The sequence below is a fragment of the Ascaphus truei genome, chromosome 3 (assembly GCF_040206685.1).
Source record: "Ascaphus truei isolate aAscTru1 chromosome 3, aAscTru1.hap1, whole genome shotgun sequence".
NCBI lineage: Eukaryota > Metazoa > Chordata > Amphibia > Anura > Ascaphidae > Ascaphus > Ascaphus truei.
Genome location: NC_134485.1, coordinates 116,753,459 through 116,776,054, shown reverse-complemented (window position 1 = coordinate 116,776,054; position 22,596 = coordinate 116,753,459). Strand labels below are relative to the sequence as shown.

Below are 22,596 nucleotides of genomic sequence, written 5' to 3'. Positions count from 1 at the left end.
CTTCTAAAAAATTGGCATTTGTTGCCAGTTTAATGTTGATCAAAAGTCTTTCAACAAGTAATAATTTAAATTTTTTTTGTAAATAATACATTGATCTAAATGATAACTATACAACAAAAGACAGGGGTGCCCAATGCTACATCAAATTGACAAAACATATATGGTAATAAGTACAAAGTTCAAATACTTCAATAATAATAATAATTACTTGGTTATTTAGTTAAACCCTTTGTTTGGCCAAAGCCAAAGTTATAAGCCTGCATATCAAACGTAAAGGTACAACCAAATTAATGCAGGTCCTACACTACACTGTGAACCCTTCCCTTTACCTCTGTATGAGTGGAAAGAACCATAGTAGGTCCTGTTCTTGCGGCAAGGTGAAAAGACCTCCCAAGTTGAAATTTCTAAATGATAACTGGGCTGGTAATGGGGATGGGGTTGCCTAGTAGCCTATGAATATGCATCTCCCAGAGTAATGATGTCATAAGTGGTACCCTAGCATTTCAGTGTTGCTAGGCAACCACCTGACATTGCATGCATGGCCAAATCTTTATAAGAATGAAAAAGTTAATTAAAGCAACACTGTTACTTGGTCATACTTTAGTTTTGTAGTAAAAGGACAGGTATTGTATAATATTTGTTAAGCTAATTTAGATACTGTAAAAATTATGAGCAAAAAAAATCAACTTGTTTTATTTCACTATGTTAATATTTATGTATCGGATTTGTTCAAGTACTTTCATTTTTTTCCATGTTAACATATATACCTAAGTTAATTCTCAAACATATAAAAACATAAATAATTTATATAATGTCATATGCCAAAGCTCTGTTGAAACGGACTCTGCCATTATAAAGGCACTTGAAAAGGCATGTTTTACATTTTAAGATAAATTTGAAAAAATGCAACATATTAAGAGAGAAAAATACATGTCTTTTGCCGTCATTCTTTAAGTCACAAAAATAGAAAACCTCATTCAAAACAGCTGGAAATATATCTTACTTGGAGAGTGGATTTGTCACCGACTATTTTGAAAATGTTGGTCATTTTGCAAACGTTGGCAAACATGGGACAAACATATTTAGCCAAAAAATTGCGTAAAACACAATTAAGTACACATTAACTCTTTAGTGCCTATTCAACACGAAAAAAAGTGATTCCTCTTATTGGTGCACACCCTGTTTACCCCATCAGAAGGGGTATCTTGGAAGTAGCTTGTTTTAATGCAATGTTGAAATCATGGGTAAACTTCTAAAAATATATCGTTAATTAGACTTACTAAAATAAAGCATCTACAAATAATAGGCCTAGTGGCACTTTAGAATGTTAGAGTGCAATTGTGCTGTGTCACACCTGATGTGATACGCTGGCTGTTGTCAGGAACGGCTGTATATCAAGCACAGTGCAGCTCTCATGCAATCTTGTAATGATATGGTGTTCTTACTAGAGAGAATGTGCTTCCCACTATAGCAAACAATGACGAATATAAACATAAAACTGAATTAACATATAACGCTGCAGTCTAATTTAACAGCAAAATAAAAATGTATAGGGGTTCTGATTCATGGCTGCATCCTCATACAGCAACTCACAGTCCTTTTAGCTATTTTTATTTCCCAGTTATTAAGGGTAAACTTATAAAAATATATATACGTACTTTCAACATTGCATTAAAAGTTACTTCCAAGATACCCAAATATGATTGGGTGATTAGGGTGTGCACCAATAAGAGCAATCACTTATTTGTGTTACATTATCTTTGACTCCCCTGGCATCATCCTTTCACATATATCCTATATTTCCTATATTACTATATTATATTACTAGTTCATTTATCTAGGATGGTGTAGCGAAGTTTCTCCCCTAATCCCCCCCCCCCCCCACCTTACCTTCACCCCCCCACCTCCCTACATAATATAGTGCCTATTTATTAGACACTATATTTTGCTAATTTCTTTAAAAATAAACGTTGTTAAGGATGCTGTAAAGTGCGGGATAATATGCATACCCTCGAACTGTACCTATTCAACATGTATATTATGTGTTTTGGGGTCCTGTAAGATTAGTACCAATCAAATCAAGAGTTTTTGTATGGTAAACTGCACAGTTTATGGGACCTTTATGGAAATTGCTTGGAAGTAGCTCAATCCAGCATGGATGGAGGAACTACAATGGTACCTCTTTTTATGTGTAAAATGTGGGAGAGTCTGAAAATGTAAAGCTGTTGTGTAGGAATTGTGGCCCATATTTACTAAATGATTGCATTTCTAGAACATACCGTACAGCCCAAACAACACAAGGTATCTTGCGGGGCAATGTGGTATTGGACAGTGTTTTCTAAAGCAGGTTGCTATGTCACCTATGTCTCAGATTCACTTGACTGGCTTCATATGGGAAAATAATGATTCATTTAAAGGAGGAATCAAAGCAATATCCTACATGTGTTTTCTTTTGTTTTTTTAATAAATCATACTGCATTTAAAAAAAAAAAGGAATTCAACTCAATGCCATTTTTAATGAGTTTTAAAGTATCCTTTGATTTCTATAGCAGGCTTTAGCACACCTCCTCAGCAGTGCAAGATTTTTGCAACACTTTCCTGTTTGTGATCATTTGTAGCCCAGCAGTTTGAACTTCAAAACGGTAACAATAGATAATGTTACCTTAGTAATAGCAGAATTAATTGTAGCTGCTGAGTAAGGCCAGGGCCATAGAGGCTTCAGGAGAGCGGAGGCGCGCTAACGCTGAGGCTCGCCTGCTTAAGTCAGCGCGATTCCACGGACTTGCAGGCGAGCCAGCGTGCGCGAAGGGAGCCGGGGGAGGTGGTTGGAGGTGGGGCAGTGATGTCGCTGGGCCAATCGCCCGCGACGCACTGACACCAACGTCACGGCGCCGACGTCACGGCGCCATGACGTTGACGCTGCTTCAGGCTGATTGGATGTTTTCAGCCGACAGCGCGCTGAAAAACAGCTTGGCTGTCGGCTGAAAATTCCAACGCCTCCGCACGCCTGCGGACGCTCGCGTGAGCCCCCTCTCAAGGCATCCTCATTGAGGATGCAGGGGCTCAGCGCTGAGCGTTCGCACGGCTCAGCGCGGCCTGTCCTTCTATGGACTCGGCCTAAGACTGCGCTTATAGTGCTGGAGGAGGAGAGGGCAAGGGAAGGGGGAGGAGAGGGCAAGGGAAGGGGGAAGAGAGGGCAAGGGAGGGGGGAGGAGAGGGCAAGGGAGGGGGGAGGGGGGAGGAGAGGGCAAGGGAGGGGGGAGGAGAGGAGGGGGAGGAGAGGGCAAGGGAGGGGGGAGGAGAGGGCAAGGGAGGGGGGAGGCGAGGGCAAGGGAGGGGGGAGGAGGGGGAAAGGGAGGGGGATGAGGGGGAAAGGGAGGGGGAGGAGAGGGCAAGGGAGGGGGAGGAGAGGGCATTGGAGGGGGAGGAGAGGGAAAGGGAAGGAGGAAGGGGCAGAGGGAGAGGGGAAGGGGGGAGAGGGAAAGGTAAGGGGGAGGGGGAAAGGTAAGGGGGAGAAGGAAGGTAAGGGGGAGAAGGAAGGTAAGGGGGAGAGGGAAAGGAAAGGGGAAGAGGGAAAGGTAAGGGGGAGAGGGAAAGGTAAGGGGGAGAGGGAAAGGTAAGGGGGGAGTGGGAAAGGTAAGGGGGAGTGGGAAAGGTAAGGGGGAGAGGGAAAGGTAAGGGGGAGAGGGAAAGGTAAGGGGGAGAGGGAAAGGTAAGGGGGAGAAGGAAGGTAAGGGGGAGAAGGAAGGTAAGGGGGAGAGGGAAAGGTAAGGGGGAGAAGGAAGGTAAGGGGGAGAGGGAAAGGTAAGGGGGAGAGGGAAAGGTAAGGGGGAGAGGGAAAGGTAAGGGGGGAGAGGGAAAGGTAAGGGGGGAGAGGGAAAGGTAAGGGGGAGAGGGAAAGGTAAGGGAGAGAGGAAGATAAGGGGGAGAGAGAAAGGTAAGGGGGAGAAGGAAAGTTATGGGGGAGAGGGAAAGGTAAGGGGGAGAGGGAAAGGTAAGGGGCAGAGGGAAGGGTGGTATAGAGGGAAGGGTAGGAGAGAGGGAAGTGTGGGAGAGAGGGAAGGGTGGGAGAGAGGGAATGGTAGGGGAGAGGGAAGGGTAGGGGAGAGGGAAGGGTAGGGGAGAGGGAAAGGTGGGTGGGAGAGAGGGAAGGGTGGGAGAGAGGGAAGGGTAGGGGAGATGGAAGGGGAGAGGGAAGGGTAGGGGAGAGGGAAGGGTAGGGGAGAGGGAAGGGTGGGAGAGAGGGAAGGGTGGGAGAGAGGAAAAATGGGAGAGAGGGAATGGTAGGGGAGAGGGAAGGGTAGGGGAGAGGGAAGGGTAGGGGAGAGGGAAGGGTAGGGGAGAGGGAAGGGTAGGGGAGAGGGAAGGGTAGGGGAGAGGGAAGGGTGGGAGAGAGGGAAGGGTGGGAGAGAGGAAAAATGGGAGAGAGGGAATGGTAGGGGAGAGGGAAGGGTAGGGGAGAGGGAAGGGTAGGGGAGAGGGAAAGGTGGGTGGGAGAGAGGGAAGGGTAGGGGAGATGGAAGGGGAGAGGGAAGGGTAGGGGAGAGGGAAGGGTGGGAGAGAGGGAAGGCTGGGAGAGAGGGAAGGGTAGGGAAGGGTAGGGAAGAGGGCAGGGTAGGGAAGAGGGAAGGGTAGGGGAGAGGGAAGGGTAGGGGAGAGGGAAGGGTAGGGGAGAGGGAAGGGTAGGGGAGAGGGAAGGGTAGGGGAGAGGGAAGGGTGGGAGAGAGGGAAGGGTGGGAGAGAGGGAAGGGTGGGAGAGAGGGAAGGGTGGGAGAGAGGAAAGGGTGGGAGAGAGGGAAGGGTGGGAGAGAGGGAAGGGTGGGAGAGAGGAAAGGGTGGGAGAGAGGAAAGGGTGGGAGAGAGGGAAGGGTGGGAGAGAGGGAAGGGTGGGAGAGAGGGAAGGGTAGGGGAGAGGGACGGGGAGGGAAGGATAAGGGGGGAGGGAAGAGAAGGGGAGAGAGAAAAGAGTGGGAGAAAGAGGGGAAGGGAGAAAGGGGAAAAGAGAGGGGTTCTATAAATTAGGGAGGACAGTTGATGGAACTTGCCCTGGGTGCAAAAATACCTAGTTCCGCATCTGCATACAACCAATCTATTCTTCCCAAGGTTAACTCTTACATATTGCGCTCATATACCTGTATGGTATGTATGTGTGTGTGTATATATATATATTTATATATATATTAGTAAAACGGAAATAGCCGTGTTAGTCCAGTATCATTAAATGGTTGCATGCTTAAGCACAAAGTGCACGGTCCGTACAATAAAGCATTACACCATTTACCTCAAATAAACCCCTCACATCTTGCACACATTTTTTATCACGCACAGTTCTTTCTCGAAACTTCCTCCCTTATCAGCAGATCGTACAAACGCAAATGAAGATCATCCCAGAAAGCAAACATTTTCAAAAGCCTGCGAGGCTGCAAATCTTTCCTGCACCTCCCGGAAACATTGTGAAAGCAAAACCTCCAAAAGACAGCACATACAGTACTGTAAGTAGCAAGATAGGAAGCAAAACTTCCACTGCAGTGGTCTTGGTAAAGAAAACAGTCATTCTTTTAAAAGGACACTTCAATCCTTGCACGTCGTTTTATGTGAGAACTGCTACTGTTGCCTTGTGGGTTGGGCGAGCTGGGTTTATGTTTAAACAAGATTTGTTGCAACAAAAGGCACCGAAAGGATTACAACATCTTCCTCCTTGGCACTGTGACATCACTTCCAATCAAGCCCTTGGCACAACATATCACACGCGGTTTGTGAACCCAGAGTTATATTTTGAAGGATACACTTAATGACAAGAGTCTTACCAGTGTAGTGCCTATTCGCACGCCTGGCTTTGTACTTTCAGGAGGACAGCAGTCTGGTTAATACATTCCATCGATGTGCAGTGAGAAACAGAATGAACCCGTAGCCTTTGCATCTCGTGTACTACTACACAGGGGCTATTAAACACATGCCTTTCACAGCTGTCGTTAGCGTCATTCCCCCCCCCCCCCCCCCAGTTGCCTCCTGACTGACAGCCATGCAAGGTGTCAACTTATACCTTGATGACAGAGGACTTGGGTTGTACCACATAGTTACAGTATAGTGTAGTTGCACGACAAGCAAGCTCGAACCCCGAAGGGCCGGCTGCAAACTTAAAAGTGTTCCTCATTTTTGAGCATTGAAGACTTTTTATGTCTTTTTGTACTGAAAATGGGAACATTACATTCTAATTATGGTGTTGCTACACTGTTGGCTCTGAAGGGCATAAGCCCTTGTTTGTATGAGTGGATCTCTTGCCACTGTATTATATGTACTTATTGTTTGTATATCTTAGATGGTTTACATAAAATGCCAATGACCGCTTCCATTTCTTTTCTTAGGACAAAAAAATCCACAGTAATAGAGTTTTATTGACTGTTCACATTTGGTGGAATGGAGAAATTAGGAAGGATGTTTTTTGTTTGGTATAAGAGATGTTGTGTCTTCCTTTCGGTCATCATCATAAGGCTGCGCTTACAGTGCCGCGACTAAATGTATTGACGCCGTCGCGTGCGCTTATAGATTGGGCAGACAGCTCCTTCAGCCTAAGGCTGCGTCCCCGCCAGCGCTGAGCGTGCGGCGCTTGCCGCGTTAACTTACATATATAAATATGTAAGTTCCCGCTCACGCGGTGTGCGCGGTGCTCGTGCGCGGGCACACACTCTGACCCGCGTTCTGCGCTTACCAAAACAAAAAAACTATACTTCCTTGCATGCTCAGCTGGCCCGCAATGCCGCCGCCCCCCACCCCCCGCGCGCTTGCGTAAATCGGAGTACACCCGGCGCTCATGCTTGGAGCGCTCTCCAAGCATGAGCGCGCTCAGCGCCAGCGGGGACTCAGCCTAATGCAAACACAAGTGAAGCCTCCAGGAGCGATCACATGACTGGAAGTGCAAAAGGACCCCTGGCACTGTAAATTTAATTCCATGCCAAAAATAAACCTTAAGTATGTTGGCAAACGTGATAAATGGAGTTCAAATAGGACTGTTCAGAGCACTGTGGAGTTGCATGTGTTGAGTGGTACATTAAAAATGTCTTCAAACAGCTGAATTATAAGGCCTCGGACATGGTGCAGGGAGCGGCGCTGATCTGTGCTGAGGCGCGCGCATGCTTACTAGTGAGACCCTGCAGCTGCAATGAGAGCGGCTTTAGCAGGGGCTCGCGCACGCTTGCGTCTTACCAAATCTTTAGTTTCGGCGCTCACGGGAGCGCAGGGCCAGTCACGTGAGCGGTTCGCCCAATGAGGGCGAACCAGCTCCGTGACATCACTGACCCGCCCCCCAGACACGCCCACGGACGGAGCGCGCTCTAAGGCCAGGGAAAGCTCCGCTTTCCCTCAGCCTCAGCGCGCCTCCGCACGGCTTCAGTCTCTATGGACTAAGCCTAATGCTTCTCAATCATCAGTGTTCTGCCCTACAAGACATTTGCCACATCTAAAAAAGGCTCTTGGCAATTTCTTTGTGAAAACCTCTGAACTGTAGTTTTCTTTTCAGTCAAATGTACAATGTTACAGTGTTGCTATGCAAGGGAAAAAAACATATATACAAAAGATGAAATGTATACTTTTATCTCGGAGCACAGTTACGATGTATGCATTTCATGACCTCTTCTTGCACACATAAATGTAAGTGCCTTACAATATTGGGTTGTTTGACAAAAATATATTTATCATCTTCGCAGCTCAGGTATCAGAACAATGATGAACGTCAACTCTGATAAATTAAAAAGTAATATATACTACAAAATATCTAGTTCCCCACTCTGAGGAAATGAAACATTCCCACCTTGCATACACCGGTGTAATCCCTTCTGATTATGATTTTTTTAAAAGGTTTTGTGAATAACAATGTTATTGTCTTCCTTACTGTACGTTTGTAGTACATTTGTAATCCTGTTTAAAGCAAATATTTGGTTGTTTTTGGTGTCTTTTTTGAGAAATGTCCTTTTAAGGAGAGTCTCTTAAAGCAGCAGTCCAAGCTGCCTTTTATTTTTTTAATTATTATTATTTTTCCCCTTTAATATGTGCAGTAATACAATCCACCCAAATGATAAGTAAATAGCTAAGTTGGTGATCGATCCGTTCTCCTGTGATCGGTCTACGAAGATTCGGCTCAGGGATTCACTAAATGGCTGTCAGTGCAGCTGAAGAGGACCCAAGATGCAAAGTTTTGTGGGGAGGATCATGTGACCAGGCAGTCACTAGATACAATTGAAGTACTGCTAGAGAGGGGGCGGGGCTCAAAAAGGGGTGTGCCAGAGATTGTTTCAGAAGAAGGGAATGTGACTTTGTAAATGGTTGCTATAGATACTAAAAATGCTTGTTACATTATAATACATTAAAAATGTCTTTCAGAGTGTTTTGTTTATACTACAAGTGTTTTCTCATAGTACAGATCTGATTTATTAAAAAAAAACAAAAAAAACACATGTAGAATATTGCTTGTTCTGCAGCTTTAAAACATCTGTTCATATTTTGCCTCACATTTTTTGGACCCAAACCAAGGTGGACCTCTGGAGCCGACTATGTCCCCTGACTTCCAGTAACACTGCAGTTCCTGAGGGATTTCAATTTTTTGTGTAAGAGTGAGCTAAGTGGGATTGCACTTTTAAGCCACATTACAGGATTGTCAGGTAATAAAAATCAGTGACCTACTATACAAGTACGGATTTCTCAATACATCAAAAGAAACCATAAAGTTCGTAATGAACCGACTTTGTTTTTCAATGTGTACATAGTCACATAGCCGACGAGGTTGAAGAAAGACATATGGCCATCAAGTTCCTCCTATGCTAAATTTAGACGTCAGTTACTTAACCTATTTTAGTATTTACAGTATTTTGATCCAGAGGAAGGTAAGCAAAAAAAAAAGCTGGGGAAACATCATCCAATGCTGTCTCAAAGGGAAAATTCACTTCCTTCCTGACTCCAAATAATCAGATTTCTCCCTGGATCAACAACCTTCCCATGTTTCAATAATAAATAATATACTGTAATGAGTCAATATTATGTTATTCTTTATACCCTTAGCTATTGCTTCAAATATACTTTCTTTTAAAGGGGCAGGATTAGTTTGAATAGTTGTGTACATAACGTTTGCTTAGGCCACGGCTTTTTGGCGAGGTCCTCCTCTATGCCTGCCCAGGACATATCTTTTCTGGATACAATATATTAAAAGGAGCAATTCAATATGGCAAATGTTGTTGCAAAAAAAGTTTTATATAGCATTGAAGCAGGGGGTCTCCGGAGCTGAACTCCAGTAATTTCAGCTCCGCGGACCCCCTACTTCTGGAGACTTACCTCCGAAATAGGTGCCTGTAACCGCTCTGGCAGAGCAAGCAGGGCTTTAAAGTTTAAAGCTCCCGTGTGTCATGGGCCAATAGGAAGCCGCACCGATGATGTCACGGCTTCCTACTGGCCCGCAGAACCTGAGATCTTTAAACCACTACAATACAGGTATTGTGAACCCTGGAAGGCGAGGAGAGCTGCTACCAACACCTAAATCGAAGGTAAGTACCTCCGGAAAAAAGACGGTTCCCTGAGGTGAAATTATCCAAACAACTTCTTCTTCTTTTTTTTTTTTTAAATCGCAGAAAAAATTGCAGTCTTGGATTGCCTCTGTAATACAATAAAAACATGCTGATCATTATTGTGTTTATGTTCAATGATTTACACAAAATAACAGAATGCCATGTTTCATCCTTATAGTGCACATTATTGTAGCCTTCCTTTACCATGGCTGCTTATACAGAGCTTAGTTCCTTTGTTGTTTTCATGTTTCCTTAATGCCTTGTGTACACGACCCATTTTCATTTCACAAGAGAAGCTGGGCTTTTTTTTTTTACTAACATGATTGAAGTATGCCACGTTATCACAACATGCACGTTCCACCTAATTAAATTGTTTTTTTTTTTTTTTTTTAAGGAGGAAACATTTAGAAGATACAGTCTACGGTCATAAATCAAATTGAAGATATTTTTAAACATTTTTAAAAGAATGTTCATCAGGCAAGAACTAGATGTTCAACAATTTGTTGATGCCTTTAAAAAAAATTAATACGGTATGTACAAAGGTTACATTTTTATCTGTAAATGTTTATGAATATAACCTGAAGTATAGTGGATTTGCTGCCCTGGAATTAACCTACGTCCATAGTGGAATGCGCTAGTTTCCGCACTCCTCGGCGTAGCGCATGCTTGCCTGCTGCAGGAGAGATTTCCTGTCCTGCAGGCAGAAGCGACGAGGAGGTGTGTCGGGGGCGTGGACGTCACGTGACCCGGCAGTCGCTTGGGAAATACAAACAGGTTTGTAGCGTGAAGTGCCGGTCTCCCCGTAGCGCATGTGCATGCACTAGAGCGCGCACTATGCACTAATACATTGTAGTCCTAGTGTTTGTTTCAGCGCGAGCGATGTAGATCGCGCCGTCTCCTGCACTATGGAAGTGGCCTTAGGTACTTCCTGCTACAGTATATAATGTCCCCTTTGCTAACTGGTCATCTGATAAAAACAACAATGGGGTACGAGAGATCCCACTGTAAATGCAAAGGATAACTTTTCAACACAATTTAAAAATATTTACACTTGCCTTATCTGTATGTACCGGTATATCTTTACTTATATAGCACCATCCATGTACATAGCGCTTCACAGCAGTAACACACGGGACATAATAATATAACACATAATGGGAATAAGCGCATTCAAACATAAAAGTAACATTAGGAGTCCCTCCACCGAAGAGCTTACAATCTAAGTCAGTGATTCCCAACCAGGGTCCCTTGAAGCAGTCTCAGGGGTTCCTCCTACGGACCACAGACCCCCCCCCTGGGGGTGGGGATTTTGGTATGTATTTTGTACGGTGGACTGAGAGTGGGGTAATTGATGGAAGGTAGGGGCGAGGGAGAAAAAGGAGGGGGCGGGAGGGAGTGAGGAAAAGAGGGAGTAAGAGTGAGACGCAAGGGATAAATACATGCGAGGCGGGAGGGGGGAGAGTTAGTGAGACAGATGGAGAGAAATACATGGGTAGATTGTGGGAAATAGAGGTGGCTCGTGAGGTGTGAAATTGTGTGGCTGACCTCTGTCGAACCTAATATGTGTCAGCCAGATAGGGGTTCCCCGATATTTTTCTAAATACTTCAAGGGTTCCTTCAAACAAAAAAGGTTGGCAATCACTGATCTAAGTGGTAAATGGGGAGAACTTGCAGAGACAGTAGGAGGGTGTTCTGGTAAAGTGCGTCTGCAAGGGGCCATGGTCAGTGCATAGTACCCGCTATCCGTGTTTTGTTAAAGGGGTGTGTTAAGATGGGACTTAAAGGTGGAGAGATTGTAGATATTGATTGAAAGGGCATTCCAGAGGTGTGGGGTAAGTGAGAAAGGTTTTAGGTGGGAGAAGACTTTTTTTTTGTAACTTAGTAGGTGGGAGAAGACTTTAAATACAAAAGGGGGTAGACAGAAGACATCCTTGAGCAGAACGCAATATATATATATATATATATACACACACATACACATATATATATATATATATATATATATATATATATATATATATATATATATACACATACACAAAAACTAACGTTTTCATACTTTATAAACCTTCTAGGAATGGACATTGTCAGCATAATTTACATATGTCCTGTATTATATGCCTCCATAACTAACCAAAACCAATGCTGACTCATTGGATTTAAAATGGTGTTCACGTCTAGGCATTTATTGAGCTCACAAATAATGTCCTCCATCCAGATGTGGTTTTGTCTAGGAGCTTTAACCTCAAGAAGAGTTGGCCATGTTGCATCCCATCTCCAGGGTAACTCTAAGTATTATGGCCATGTGGTGCTATATAACCTATAATCAAGGATAAAGTAGTATTATAAATCTAACAATCTCTGCCGTATAATTGGATGTACAGTATATCCTCTGTGAGTAGACAAAGTCACCGTGCAAACAGTCTACTTTTTCAACAAACAAAAAAAATTGATACATTGCCAAGTTTAATTTTCTCATTGCACATACTCGGTCATTAAAATGGTTGGTTATGTTTGGTACCTTTGTAGATTCCTTGTGGATCATGATAACTTTTAGTGGACAGAATGGTGGCGAGTGACACACCCGTCTAAATGATTTCTGTAATATATATATATATATATATATATATATATATATATACAGTGTTCGACAAACCTATACATTTGCACGCCCGGGGCGAGTGGATTTAACATTGTGGCGAGCTCCTATTGGCCCAAGCAGCACACGTGTGGTACTAGGTGGCAAGTAGATTTTTTTGTTCGGCGAGTAGATTTTTTGGTGATTTGTCGACCACTGTATATATATATATATATATATATAAATATACTGTATATATATTTATTTTCATTTTGTGTGCCACTCTCCATCATTATGTATTTGTTCAGTAGCTGCACCTACAGGGAGAGCATCCAGCCAAATATGTACAAGTTGTGCATCCTCTCACCTTTTAGGGGACCGACATGAGGGTGATTCATAGATAAATAACTGTACTTATTTATCTCCACCTCTAGTGTTGGCCCCCTAAAGGCATCATAATCTACATACCTCCAGGACCAATACTGCTGCTAGAACTTTGAACTTTAATATCTTGCCAATTTAGGCCCATGGGACTAGTTGCAAAAAAAAAAAAAAAAAAAAAAAAATGTTAAAGCACTCTCCACTTATTTTATTGCAGGTTAATTTTGAGGTTAAATCCAACTGAACATTAAATGTAACCACATATCAGAAGTCACAGTTGATTGGAACATATGACTTGAATTATAAAACACTTTCGTAGAGTTGCACCTTCCATTTAAAATACATGTGTCTCATTTGTTTAACGTTTGGTTTCCGTTCTTCCCATTCTACTGGAATTACCCTTCTAAAAGCAGCCGAGACCCTTAAGCAAGATCACGTCGTCTTCCTCTCCTCCATCTCTCTATACCTTCTCATATTGCTGAATACTCCCATTCTACATTCTCTTGATACACATGGCAAAGTCCTGGTATGGCTGTCCTCCTGCAACTTCTCACCCTTCCGTGGATAGAACATCATTCATCTACTCCGCTGTCTATTGGTTTTCTACATGAGTTTAGCGTCCTCTCTTCAAAGTGAACTAATGCTAGTAAAAATCTGAACTGGTAAATTTTGATGAGCGGTGCATAACAAAATCTGACACTTATTTCAAATCATGTTCTTAAGGTTTTAGTTCATCTAGGACTCTGAGGGACCCAATCAGAAAGCAATCAAATGTATGTATCTCAAAAACAGAGAAATAATTAGGATAACTAAAGTGTATTTATCATATTGTCAGACAAATAAAAACAAGAGACATGGAAAGGCTATGTTCAAAATTATTTTTATAATAATAATAGTATGTTCTAGTTGTACGCAGCACTTTACAGAGACATTTTGCAGGCACAGTCCCTGCCCCGTGGAGCTTACAATCTATGTTTTTGGTGCCTGAGGCACAGGGAGATAAAGTGACTTGCCCAAGGTCACAAGGAGCCGACACTGGGAATTGAACCAGGTTCCCGTGAAACAATCTCAGTGACAGTCAGTGTCTTTACTCACTGTGCCACTCCTTCTCCCTTATAGGAGGTTATTCTATATAGCACTAAGCGCCACTCATGCCCGTTTTACTTGAATATCTCTGAACAGCTGCTTCGGAATATATAGAAGGCCCTTAACCCATTTACCCCGTGATTACCATATATTCATTTTCTTATCAACTAAGTGACTGCACCTTTAAATTAACTTTTCTTTAGAAAGGTCACTTAGTCAGCTAATTACCTCACATGGCTTCAAGTATCACAGTTACGCTGATAAAACACTAAAAAAAAAAAATATCTAACGTCAGCCATTCAACCAGGTGAGTGTACTACATCTATCCCTGGAGGACTGCTCAAAAGCAACATATTTGCTTAGTCTTAATTAAAATAGCAAAAGAACATCTTAGTCTGCACAGCGGTATGTTAAAAGAAAACATGTGGAACACGTAGAGAAAACACATTCATTGCTCGATCCAAGATATGAAGCCATTTGTCAAACCCAAGTCTTTTTCTATCACAGGCATGAATCCAATGTTGAGTACTTGCTGGATTTGATTTACTGCTACAAAAACCTGATTTCAAAAGAGTGCAGTAATTATGCTTTGTTGGCTTTTTAACATGCTGCGCACCAGAGTTTTGTCTTTATACTACACTTTCATACTTATAATCACACCATTTTTTAAACCCTAAAGCTCCACCACAGGCTGCAAATATAGACTCCTTTTTCTTCCAGCACCTAAATTCAAGGGAATGAGTCCAGAAGGACAACACAAAAGTCACGGAAAGGTTTGTGGTCTCAAATTAGTTTCATCGTGGTAGATTGTACAAGATGCCCGGCGTACATTCTGTATTTGTCGCAATAGCTGACCCTGTGCTCATTTGATGTCATTACCCAGAATCCCTGGCTGCAGTGGGAGTATTGTATGCTAAGAGATAATGGGGAAAGGCAGGTTTGTGGACCTGTCTGAGACATGTGAATGTGCTCACAAGTGGTATTCTTACGTATTTTGCATTTTTTATTTCAAGACTCTTCACTCATGGTACAGCCTGTACTCTCTCTTTCTAGATAATCACATTACACCTCTCATTATACACCAACTCTGTCTAGATCAACCTCTTTTCTACGGTTTGTCCCTACTGCTGTCTTATAGCTATAATATTTTTTAACTACTGTCACCTACCTCTAGAACGCTCTATCCCTTTTCACAACACCCCCATCCCAACCCATCTTTAAGTTAAACTCGCCTCAACAAAGTACAGTGAATTTCAGTATTTTTCGCAATCAAAAATTATTTTTTTGCCGTCTTGAAATCTAATGATTTAGATCATTCTTTTTTTTAGATCACGAAGAAAATGGAATGCAAACCTCCTACATTTCCCCAACAACACTGACAATAAATACATAACCTTTATCGAAGAACAAGGTGTTTACACTTTCTTCTCCGGTATGGTTGTCTCCTACGTAAATGGCTATATCAGCATTTTCCATCCTTAGTTTATCCTGTACCACTTCTCATGTCACCAGCTACTTACACGATTGTCAAAGTATTGGACAACGTGCTAATTTCAGACCTTAATCCTCTACACTTTAAAATTACATTTTAAATACAACAATTGTAATATTATTCTTGTTTTCTTTTTGGCTCGTTCCTAACGCATCGGGAGGCTGAGGAGCCTGTGAGGAATCGCTGTGTAAGACCACAGAAATGGAATCCCTGACTTATTGGCTCTTGAGGATGGAGGCTCTTTCCTGACACAATTGGAATTTCGACATGGTACTAGTAACTCAACTAAGCTTGTATATTGAACCCTTTTGACATACAGTATTCGCAGATAAAAGTGCCACCCCCGGGGCTCTTATGACGCACACCGTACACCTTTCCCCCTTGCTCGTTTTTTTAGGGGCTCTATGCCATTGGCATGGCGATGGAGCATCGACCGTGTACCATATTGAAGGGATGGGCCCGACCCTACCTGGTCACATCTGGCCGAAAACAGCATCACATAATCGCTTCAAGAGAGCAGTCACGTGATGTGGAAGTGCCGGAGGGACCGTGGCCCTGGAGGTGGTATGACCCCAGACTGATAATAAATAACTCCGATACTAATAAAATCAGTTGTGTAGGATCAGATGATATTTACTGCATTTTTTTCCTCTCTCTCTATGCCCCTTTTAATTCTTTTTATAATTTATTAAGCGTCCTTGGGTTGCTCTAGCAACTATTTCGGAAGCTAGACCACTTCCTCTTTTGCATGCCCTGGGAAACAGGATCTTCGCCGATCAATCACGGGAGAATGGATCGATCGAAGCTTCGATAATCGCGTTGCCGCGATGGTAAGGAATTGCTGCATTTATTCAAACAAAATGTAAAGAAAGAAAAAAACAGGCAAGAGGAAACACCCCTTTAAAGTAGATCTATATTCTGCATGTGCCATTTAACCAAAATTACTATAACAGCTACATCTGCATGGATACGTACAGTGATGTCCATGTATTACATCCACGGTAGTACATTAATGCAGAGTACTGCATTCCATAAATTGTTCTCACAATTAAAATCATCATGCCATTTAGATTTAGTGCAATACACAGCTAGGAAGAATGATTTATATTGCTAATGCTATGTTCTGGTGTAGGTGTATTATGCATATTAAGCACTAGTTATGCAGCATTCTGTTCTCTGCGCTGTGTTATTTCAGTAGCAGAGATGTATGCCTCCTACACAGGCATACAAATCATGTCTGCTCTAAATTGCAGCTAGCAGAGATAGAAGAGCAAACCAGAAATATGATTGAGTGTACTGAACAAGCACCATCTATAAATGCACAGTGAATGCTTTTTAGGTGAAAGGAGGTTGGTTTTTACCAACTGTACAATGCAATTCTTGAAATACCTCATTTGATCCTTATCAATCCCTTGCATACCAATGTGTTGATGGTGTATTGATGAAAAGGGTTAAATGAAATGGTAGGAAAACGAATACATTGGATTCATTAAACAAAACATTTACAGGTTTTTTTTTTTTTTAAATACATCAGGCACAATGCAATGCACTAAATAGGATTAGACATTTTCGAACAGCCATCAAGAATATAATAGCACGACAAAAATCCATAAAATATAAAGCAAACTATTTTATCTTGCACTGAAGCATTTATCTATGATTATTTCCATTAATTTCCCTATGTATTTCGATAATTCATAAATGAATGTCATTAAAAAAAAAAAAAAAAAAAAAACCCTCAGCTCATTCTAGGCATCAACATAAAAGCCACCTTTCCTTTGTATACCTAATAGAAAACCCACAGTTAAAAACATACAGCTGCAGTTTCATTCATTGCATGAAAAGCAACAGAAGATTCAATATGGTTTGTCAGTCCCAGTTGAAGCAGCGACATGTCAGATATACCTTAGCAACAAGGGCAGAAATGCCTCTTACCTCGCAGAAGAGCTCCCCGTGTTATTGCTGCAACGTGTCAAAGACGCGTTTTCCGAGTCGTCCCTTGCACTGTCGACTTGCTTCTTTGGATCAACGATTGCTCCCTGCAGAAATAATTTTTAAAAAGCACCGTCAGGCACCCCAGTCATCAAGTTACAGGAGAGAGAGAGAGAAATGTGTTATTATGAAACCCTTTATTTTGTGGGCTTGAGCTGCCTGAGAGCGAGCCAAGCCAGCATGATGAGACAAAGCGCACTATTGGCTTCATGCAAAGTGCAGCAACACACCACATGACTTTCACTGAACGAACACATTTGCTGTGCCTTAGCTATTATTATTCAGAGCCCGGACAACTACACAACCTTGCAGCCGTTTGCATCTTAAAGGTGTATTTCACTCCACTGATAGAAAAACATAGCATTAGTGTGTATATTTACTGTACATAGAAAATATATTTACCACACTTTTACATTTTCATCTTGGTTATATACTTCTACAGTAAGAACATTTTCTTTCTTTTTTATAAAGCAGTAGCTGCTTTTGAGATATACTGATATAAACGTAGATTTCTACACATTAGCGGAGCGAATCAGATTTTATAGCCATAATTAATACTTGTTTGGGATCGTGACTTGCCTACGATCCAAAGGAACGGATATCAAGACTTGATCCATGTCATAATAGGCATGAAAACCAGAACATAAAAGCCTTCCAAGCTATTTTTGACACTGCTGAGATTTCTTGTTCTCTACCAGGTCTGCTCTTAGGTAAAAGGGAAATTCAGCTGCTTTATTGGGTTGTTGTTATGCCACGTGCAAATACAAATCTGCATACCTGCAACTCGGCAGGTAATTCTCCGAGGACAGGGGTGGGCAACTCCAGTCCTCAAGGGTCACCCACAGTTCAGGTTTTCAGGATATCCATGCTTCAGCACAGGTAGCTCAATTAGTGGCTCAGATTGAGCCACCTGTGCTGAATCAGGGATATCCTGAAAACCTGGCACGTTGGAGCCCTTGAGGACTGGAGTTGCCCACCCCTGTCCTACGACCATGACTCAAAGCTGATATAGAGCCAAGGGATGGAGCAGATCTACTAGCCCCTTACTGCATGGTGATGAGAGCAGTCATGGGTCGGATGTTTTCCTGTGCCCTGCTGCAGCAATAGGTTGTGGCCATGGTAAACTTGAGGGCAGGGAAAAGTATAGAGAAATGAGAGGAGAGTGAAAGCAAGAAGAAACAGAAAAAAAAGTGGGGCACAGAGGGGACAGCAAAAAGAGGGGTGCAGAGAGGTAAAGGGGGATAGTAAAAGGATGAATAAACTGGCAGAAAAAAAGGTAAACCATAAATTGGGAAACATGGCACACAGAGGCAAGAAAGGAGAGGTAAAGATACAGTCATGGGTAAGAGTGAGAAAGTTCAGTGTGGAAATGGAAGATGGCAGAGGTGCAGAGAGATGGAAGAGGGCACCGGTACAAACAGAAGAAAGGGTGGACAGGAAGAGTGAGGGAAGGTGGTACATGGGAGAAATGCTTTTTAATAAATTAATTAAATGTAATTTTATTTAATTGATTAATAATATTTTTTTTAATAATTAATAAAAAATTAATTTTGAAATGTAATTAAACATATTCTACAGCCTCCCTGTAGAGTTTCACCTCCCTGTAGATTTTATTTTATTAATTAAAAAAAAACAGCTCACACTTCCTAATCCCAATCTTCACAAGTCCATATACACTCAGCCTCTACACTTATAAACACAGAAATATAAATGGCCAGGATGAGGCCAGAAAATATTCAGTATTTTAATAATCTGGCACACCAGAGGATAATTTGGGTTGGAAATAGCATCTTACAAATACAAGAAATTGTTTTTATGGAGGTCAAGACGTAGCCTGCTTTTCTGTGTTTGTCTAGAAGGGAGGTTATCTGGGGCCAAAGTCTGTTTTTTAAAGTGCGATGATTGAAATCTGGAGTCACAACTCTTTCTGACTAGGAATAAGCAAGAAACCTTTTAATATAACTTGAAAGAGATTCCGGACAACACCAGGGGGTGTGGCCAGGAAGACGGTCCATGATTATGTTAATATACTAAATACAAAATGTCATGGCTCCGACAATTATTCACAAGAATTACAAATATATCGTTGTAACATTTCCAATCAGATAAATTAAAATTATGCTAAACACTCCACAATTGTGAGGGTGTAAAAGGTCGGATAGTAGTTTGTCTATTAAACTTAGCATTAACCGCATGAAAAATAGTCTTTTTACAAATTCACCCGAACGTGATGAGTTATAATGCAATTCATTATTCTAGGAGTTATGGGGATAAACATATGGGACATATAATGCACCATTCAATTAAAACAGAAATACTACATTCCCCCTTTAAAAAAAAATATATATACAGTATATATATTTGTATATGTAAAAACATGTGACAATGTATAATTCAACATTCCTACCTAAATTGGCAATCGTTTGGTGCTCCTGTTATAAATCTTTAAAAATCCTGATTGTGTGCCTAACATAATGGCCGCCTTTCAGTTTCAATCAATCCTTCAGTCAGTGTAACTCAGGAGCTACAATGTATAAGTATATTACTAATGTAACATTATCTATTATTACAGTTCACAGCTCAAACTGCTGGGAACATTAGCAGCAAATGATCACAAACAAGAAAGTGTTGCAAAGATCTTGCACTGCCTGGGAGGTGGGCTAAAACGTGCTATAGAAATCAAAGGAAGCTTTAAAACTCATAAAAATGGCATTAAGAGTTGATTTAAAAAAATAATACCAAAACACTTTTATCTAATACTACAGAACTTTTTTTTTTTTTTTTAAAACATAAAAGATTTCACATGTTTTGCTGCTTTAAAAAGGAAAGCCTTATTTTCTCCGCAATAAAGTGTCACTGGAGACTGAAGGTGGGAGGAGGGTTAAGAACATGCCCAGAACGTGGCTTTATCCAATTTCCAATGCAGGAAGATTATAATAGAAACCACGCAGTTAAGATATGAATTTAGAATTCAACCTAGAGGGCGTGTTAAGTCAATTTTACACATGGATTTCCAACTTCAGGCCACTTTGAAGGAATCTGATAGTTCTGTGGTAGAGCAAATTACATTTTCTTTGTTTATCCCATTATTTTGATGAAACGGTCTGCATATATTGTACTGTATGTTTTGTAATAATCTTTTTCTGTAACCATAACACTGCACTACTTTTGTATATTAAATGTAAAATGTAATACATATTGTTTTGGGCTCTAATTGAATTTAGCACATTCTGAAGCGAGTGATTGCATTTTTTGAAATTTGGCTAAAATAATCTTGTGTGTGTTAATTACACATTTTTCTTAGTGAACGGGGACACGCACCCCATGGCGATAAAAAATTTCTGTATCCTTGATGGTGGAAGCGATTTAAGATATATATGGTGACGGATTGAGTGGAGATATTGCTAATTTGAGGGAGCCCATGGGATGAAATATGGGTCAGCTAAATACCTGTGTGTATTAACCCTCGTCACATATACAAGGTCACATGCTCACAGGTGTGACATTCGTGACATAAGTGGGAAAGCATAATAGGATAAACCATTTTAAACATAACCCAGAAGCAACTGCATGTATATATTTATATTATGCGGTAGTTGTATGGCAAAACACAATGTACAATAAAGATTGTGATTTTGTTCCCTAAACCAACATGTTTTACTCAGTACTGCAGAATATTCATTTTAGTATGAACCATAAATGTTACCTGCAGCTGCAAAGTGCATCCTATAACCGAGTACAAACAAGTGTTAACTAAAAACGCAGCTACTGTTCTACCCTATGAAACCTCTATGACTGCTATTCTACATTGTATAGCACAGCAATCAACAGTAATGCTATATCAAATGTATAATTATATGTTCAGTCCATGAACTGAGATTACTCTTCTAAAATGTACATTTTTTTGCTAAAGAATGCTACATTCCTTTTAACATCGCAATCCGAAGTGGGATCAAAATGTGACAGTGATATGTTTAATAATTAACTCTTAATGACTGATGCCTGTAAAAAATAAAAATAAAAAGACAGGCAGGTATAGGTCAATTTATATCATTGTTACAGTTGCTTTTGAACTGTTTGTAAACCTTGAGATTTGAAGGTTGAATGAAAAAAAAATGAATGTTTGATTTTCTGCAGGTACTGAGCAATTCATTCACATCAGATACCAATTGTGCTACAATAAGTGTTTAACTATGGCATCACAATTACTTTACAAAGAGCATAACAGTGGGGAATTACCATTTTAGCCTTAGCCCTCGTCTTTTCAGGGTTCCATTTTCATTAGATTTGGGAGATGGGCTGACCCCCATTTTTGGCTGCCTGCTTCTCTTTCTGGTCTCTCTTGCCGGGATGATTCCTGGATGTCAAGAGATCACCCTTTGACTTTCAGGACTCAACCCACAGTCATTCCTCACTGCTCCCTCTGTGATCAGAGAGAGTGGGGAACACTGTTTTTCTGTGTCTTACTGAACGTGAAAAACCCAATACTTTTGTAGCTGGCTCTCTCATTGGAGGGGAGAAAAATAGGCAGGAGAAAGAAATAGGGGGGAGAGGTATGGGGGATAGAAACAAAGTAAACAATAATAGCTCCAAGAGACCCAGTTGTAAATATATTTAAAAATACGTCAGATTTCTGTAAAATTTGGGATCTAAATTGCTATGAGATCACTTTGGCCCCATGATTGAATGCCCTTTTTTTTTACTGTAAGTCAGTGGTGGCTTGCGTGCACAGCGCTTCACCGCAGATTGCGGTCCTGGGAGAGAGGGAGAGTTTGCGATGGGAGGGGGCATGGCGGGGGTTTTGCAGGGGCGTGGCCATGACTTCATGCGGCTGGTTCACTCATTTGGCTGAATGGCCGGTGGGGCGTGGCTATGCCTCCGTCGCACGTTCCACATACAAAAAAATTGTATGTGAAAACTTGCAGTACAGCGCAGCTGCTAAATGCCTGCCGATGCATGTACTGGGCCCGGATAGATTGGGGGGCGGTGCTTGTGCGCATAGCGCACGCCCAACGCACTGGGACCGCAGCCTAAGGTTGGAGGAAAGGAGATTTCACCAGCAACAAAGGAAAGGGTCCTTTACAGTAAGGTCAGTTAAAATGTGGAATTCATTACCCATGGAGACTGTGATGGCAGATAAAATAGATTTGTTCAAAAAAAGGTTGGACATCATTTTAGAAAGGAAAGGTATACAGGGATATACCAAATAAGTAAACATGAGAAGGATGTTTATCCAGGGATTAATCCGATTGCCAATTCTTGGGAGTCAGGAAAGAATTTATTTTCCCCGTATGAGATATCATTGGATGATATGACACTGGGGTTTTTTGTTTGCCTTCCTCTGGAGCAATATACTGTAAGTATAGATATACGCAGGATAAAATATCTGTTGTCAATATAGCGGTCATGTAAAATGGCTACAGTCATCTCTCCTGCTGACAGTAAGGCCTGGTAAGTTGTGGGCATGCCAGCAGTAATTATGGAGGTTTGCCCTCACACCCTGGTGAGGTGCCCTG

General features: G+C 41.6%; 1 protein-coding gene across 6 annotated transcripts in view; it reads right to left on the bottom strand.

Annotated features, from left to right (window-relative positions):
* SHROOM2 (shroom family member 2) overlaps window positions 1-22,596 on the bottom strand; it is a 313,178-nt gene that overhangs the window by 50,769 nt on the left and 239,813 nt on the right. For all 6 annotated transcript variants that reach the window (XM_075589388.1, XM_075589387.1, XM_075589390.1 and 3 more), the window contains one exon: window positions 17,024-17,127. In XM_075589388.1, coding sequence (XP_075445503.1) covers window positions 17,024-17,127 — 104 coding nt within the window. The remainder of the gene's footprint in view (window positions 1-17,023; window positions 17,128-22,596) is intronic.